Source organism: Coenobita brevimanus, chromosome 62 (assembly GCF_032717465.1).
Source record: "Coenobita brevimanus isolate Jiangsu-jjx chromosome 62, ASM3271746v2, whole genome shotgun sequence".
Lineage (NCBI taxonomy): Eukaryota > Metazoa > Arthropoda > Malacostraca > Decapoda > Coenobitidae > Coenobita > Coenobita brevimanus.
In genome coordinates this window covers 15,291,321-15,297,003 of record NC_137015.1, presented here as the reverse complement: position 1 = coordinate 15,297,003, position 5,683 = coordinate 15,291,321, and the positions used below count along the sequence as shown (strand labels likewise).

Here is a 5,683-nt window from a genome sequence, read left to right as displayed (position 1 = left end):
CCTACACTCTGTTCACACTCTTGACAATGCATCTGCAATGGTATTGTCCTTGCCACGAATATGCTGCAGTTTTATATTATACGGTTGCAAGGCTAGAGCCCATCTCAGCACTCGAGCATTCTTAAACTTGACCTTTTCAATAAACACAAGGGGGTTGTGGTCTGTGAACACCGTGATGGGGAATGCGCTACTGGACAGATATACTTCAAATTTTTCTATTGCCATGACAATTCCAAGAGCCTCCTTTTCAACGGTGGCATAAGCCTTTTGATAAACCTTAAACTTTTGGGAAAAGTAGCATACGGGATGTAACACTTCACAATATTCTTGCAAGAGCACTGCCCCCATCCCTACATCACTTGCATCGACTCTAATGATGAAGGGCCAATGTGGGTCCGGGGTTCGGAGCACAGGAGCACAAGCCAGCAGGGCCTTCAAACCCTCAAATGCCCGCTGACATTCATTTGTCCAATGGAACGTCTTCTTGGAGCTAAGTTGATCCGTAAGGGGAGCAGCGACCTGGGCAAAGTTCCTGCAGAAACGACGATAGTAACCCACCATCCCAAGGAACCTCATGGTAGACTTTCGGTCAGCTGGTGGTGGATATTGTAAGATGGCATCCACCTTTGCATCAACAGGGGCTAGCTGGCCCTGCCCAACCACATGCCCCAGGAACACGACGTGGGCGTGCCCAAACTCACTCTTGGCGAGGTTCACTGTGAGATTGGCCTCCTCCAGGACATCAAAGAGCTTTCGCAGCCTCTCAAGGTGTTCCTTCCAATTATCACTCCAGACAACTAAGTCATCTAGGTACACACGGACGCCAGGCAACTCTGCAATCAAATTGTTCATTAGTCTTTGGAATGTGGCCGGGGCATTCCGCATGCCAAAGGGAAGAACTAGAAATTCCCAAAGGCCGCTTGGAGTGACAAAGGCAGAGATTGACTTGGCTTGTTCTGTCAAGGGCACTTGGTAATACCCTTGGAGGAGATCAAGCTTAGTGACGTAGCGGGCCGCTCCTAGGTCATCAATAATGTCATCCATTCTGGGTAGTGGAAAGGAGTCGGGCAGGGTAACAGCATTGACCTTCCTATAATCTACACAAAGGCGGTAACTTCCTCCAGCCTTGGGGACTAATACTACAGGTGAGGCCCAGGGACTCATACTTGGACGGATCAAACCTTGCTCTTTTAGCCTCTGCACCTCGGACTGCAGGAATTCCCTCTTCTCGGCACTGAGACGGTATGGAGCTTGTCGGATCGGAGGGGCTCCTTGAACATCCACATCATGGGGCAGCAGGGTACAGAGCCGAGGGGTGTCACCAAAGAGGTCTGGATGCTCCTGTAGAAGACAGTCAATATCGCCTGCCTGGGTGGGGGGCAGATGCTCTAATTTACTCAAAAGATTTGTTAGAATTTCACGATTTGACAGCTTACTGCCTACGAATGGTGTAGGGTCATTTTCCTCTGACTTTTCCACTACTCTAGTTCCTGTTAAGGTGACCTGTTCCACTTCCCCTCCTTGTGATTGGTCACGAGAGTGATACATTTTCAACAAATTGACATGGACACTTCGCCTTTTCTTCCGCCTCTCTGGCGTAGCAATGATATAATTAAGGTCTCCAACCCGCTTCAAAACATGATATGGCCCAGAGTACCGAGACTGAAGAGGCTGCTTTGGTACTGGTAGCAGAGCTAAAACTTGATCACCAACATGAAAAATGCGGGATTGTGCCTTGTGAATTTTGTCATAATTGTCTTTCATTCGTATTTGAGCATGACTGAGATTAGAATGGGCAAACTTTAAGGCACGCTGCAAGTTGGAGCGGAACTGAGTTACATATGCAGCAATCGGTACAGTACTCTCGTCATTTAACCAGCATTCTTTCAAGACTTTGAGAGGACCACGGACCTGGTGTCCATAAATGAGTTGAAACGGGGTGAAACCTAGACTCTCATTTACACTATCTCTAATTGAAAACAATAAAAGATCAATAGCCTCATCCCATTCCTGACCCGTTTCCAAACAATAAGTACGTATCATAGTCTTAATGGTAGAATGGAAACGTTCCAGGGCTCCTTGACTCTGTGGATGGTAAGCGGTTGACTTACACTGACGGACTCCCAGGGCCCTCATCACTTGCTGAAACAGCCTGGAGGTGAAGTTAGACCCTTGGTCGGACTGCACGATGGCAGGTAACCCAACCTGTGTGAAGAACTTGATCAGGGCCCTGACAACATTCCTACTAGTGATACTACGGAGAGGTATGGCCTCAGGGTAACGAGTGGCAACATCCATTATGGTTAATAAATACTGATTCCCGCGTTTGCTCCTTGGGAGAGGGCCCACACAATCAACAATTACCTTACTAAAGGGCTCCTCCATGACAGGAATGGGCTGAAGGGGTGCAGGATTGACTTCAGTGCCTGGTTTGCCACTAATCTGACACACATGACAGGTACGGCAATAGGTACTAACATCTTTCATCAACTTTGGCCAGTAAAAATGAGACAAAATCTTGTGGTAAGTCTTACGGACTCCCAGGTGTCCACCCACCCCATCATGTGCCACCTTCAATATCTCTATACGTAGAGATTTTGGGACGACGATCTGATGGACTGTCTCCCACGTGTGATTGGCAGGAGCCTTAGATGGTCTGAATTTACGCATCAACACCCCCAAATTGAGATAAAAACAGTGTGGAACCTCATCTATTTCATTACCTTCAGTAAGCTGTGCAAGAAACAACTTACATTCGGGGTCACTAGACTGTTCCTGAATTAATCTCTCCCTTGTGATAGGGGTGCTACCAAAGTCAAGGAGACCAGAACTAGACTTACTGAGTGTATCGTCAAACAATTCCGCAAGGGAAACATCTCCCTCGGGTGTGTTTTCCTCTGGCTCTACAGCAGGGGTATGTGCGTCCAACAACCTCTGGCTCTGACTACGAGTAACAGCACAAGTTGGGAAGAGATTAGGGTGTTTCAGCTCTAAGTCAGTAGTGTTGTTGATATCAACAGGTTTGTCTGAAACGATGGGGTTAGCGGTAACCTGGGAACCAGCTAAATCATTGCCAATTAATACTGAAATGTTCCTAACGGGGAGGTGATCTACTACAGCTAGTAGTACAGGACCTGTGACAAACACAGACCGAAGATACACTGAGCAAAGGGGATATCTAGCCTCTCCTGGCAGACCAGACACTAGTACAGTCTCACCTGTATAACAATCAAAATTGGGAACATCTTCCTTTAAAATGAAAGATAGATCAGATCCAGTGTCACGCAACACAACAACAGGAGCCGAGAATCTACTGGACTCATGTTTTGATACTACACCTCTCGAGCAGAATGGTTTAAATGATGAGGGTACTTCAAGGGAATCACCTGAATGTTCACATGGCCCCGAAACAAGTAAATCACTAACCTGCGGGTCACTCACCTCCACTGGTTGGGTGAGTGCACTGGCATGGAGAACTGCATTGCCCTGGGTGGGGCTGTACTTACTGGCCAACTTCCTACAGTCTTTTATGATGTGGCCAGGCTTCTTACAGTACCTACAGAAGAGAGACCTCCTCACGTCTTGATTAGTAACTCCACGAGCCTCCTCACCAGCGCACTCACCAGTGGGATCAAGCTTAAAAGAAGGTCCCTGGGTCTCCGTCAGCTTCTTATTCAGGGGCCGTTCACTCTGTGAAGTGCTGGCTGGCTTATGCTGGGGAGCAGTCAACCTGTACTTGTGGAAGGGTTCACTATTAGTTAGGGAGAAATGATCGGCAGCAATGCCAGCCTCAGATAACGTACATAACCCTTTTTCCTCCACATGTGACCTTACTCTAGCTGGGAGGCAAGATTTCACTTCCTCCAGCACAAACAACTCCAGCAAGCCCTCAACTGTCAAACTAGTCAACTCACTCTCAACCCATTTTTTACAAAGTCGTTGTTTGCGGCGGATAAATTCTACATAAGTCTGTCCCTCTGTCTTACGGCAGCGGCGGAACTGTTGCCGATAAGCTTCGGGCACTTTCTTGTATGCATGCAATACAGTTTTTTTTACAAAATAATAATCTTCAATTTGAGTGGCATCCAGTGCGGTAAACACTTCCTGAGCTCTACCAGTAAATGAGCTATGTATTAGCAACACCCACTTATCCTGGGGCCAAGAATGGAGCTCAGCCGACTTCTCAAAATGAGTGAAAAAATCGTCTGGATCCTCCTCATTAAATTTAGGAACAAACTTTAATGCTGCAGCAATTTTGAAGGAATCTGGCTCACACTCAGGCGATGTGGGACTACGAGAGAGACGGATTCTGTCATTGTCCGCTTTCATCCTCTCAACCTCAAGCCTTTTTTCCTCCAGCTCAATTTTCCTCAAAGCCATCAAATCACTAGGATGTTCCAACATGTTCACTTCTTCCTCACTGAAAATTTCCTCCTCACCATGTGTGCAAGTACTAACTGCTTTATATCATCTTTCTTCAACCTAGGACGAAGCTCAAGCTTATAATAAGCTGCCAGCACTTCCCACTGAACCTTGGTTAACCTAGAAAGAGCAGTCACTGTAGGATTAGAAACAAAATCTTCCAACACAAACATGATGGCGGCGAGAAGGGAAGGACAACGAAAATAAGCTAGCTAGCTAGATAGTGTAATCACTCAAATATCAGTAAACCACTTCACCTAGTGGGACAATAAACCTTCCACCACACACGGGAACGTAGCGCGCACACACACACACTACAAAAATTACGTGGGGAATACAATGTCACCAGTAAAGTGGGAGTACTAATCTTTGCTGTACGTGGGTATGTAATAATCTCCTAATAGATCCAAGTAAAACAACTGGTATAGTAAATATAACGATAGTGGTGTGTATGGAGCTAAGACAACAAACTCCACAAAACACTATACACCACACCATCAAATAATATAGATCATACAATATACATGACCCATATGCCCAGACAGAGTAGAACAAACAAAGAGTTGTAAAGCAACAACACTCTAGGAACAGTTTCGTGAACGGAACACAGCTCTTGAATGAGGTAACTGAGCAGGAATTAGCTACACGCGTATACACTAGTGCACACAATTAGGACTACCAGGGAGAACACTTGTTTCATAAAGCAAACTCAAATATGAGGGAAACAGTTGTTGCTAAAGGCTAAATTGCAATGCACAGGAAGTACACAGGAACGTGTAATGTAGCTAAATATACAGGCTAGTATACATATTCTATCCCGGACAGGCCCCCATTTGTCGCAAACTACCCAATCACCAAGTGGACATGGTGCACGGCCTGAGTAAAACCACGATAGAATGATAATTGAGTGTACGACAAGACCATATTGTACTACTTAGATCTGGAGTTACTTTAGCATATGAACATTTAAGGAGAGTCAAAACACCACGTACAAAATTAACATAATCTATTAAACTACCTTAACTTACAACCAACAGTGGGAAAACAAAACACAAAACATCACCCTGCCTACTGGACAAGAGCATAAACTTGCTAAAGTCCATCCTACATCCCTAACCAAGGACATACACAAACCTTAAACCTGGACGACCCAGAGCTAGCCGGCGTCACTGACAGGGAAACAGAGTGAGAGAGAGCCGAGCCTCTGCGCCTGGGCTTATATGCAGGCCTACCACAACTTCATTGGGTCGCCAGTTCGTTA

General features: G+C 46.0%; 1 protein-coding gene across 1 annotated transcript; it reads right to left on the bottom strand.

Moving 5' to 3' along the window:
- Window positions 1–12: 12 nt before the first annotated feature.
- LOC145403995 (uncharacterized) lies at window positions 13–4,404 on the bottom strand. The gene has a single exon (XM_080275601.1). It carries the CDS (start codon window positions 4,402–4,404, stop codon window positions 13–15), a length of 4,392 nt encoding a protein of 1,463 aa, XP_080131727.1.
- Between the last annotated feature and the right edge of the window lie 1,279 nt (window positions 4,405–5,683).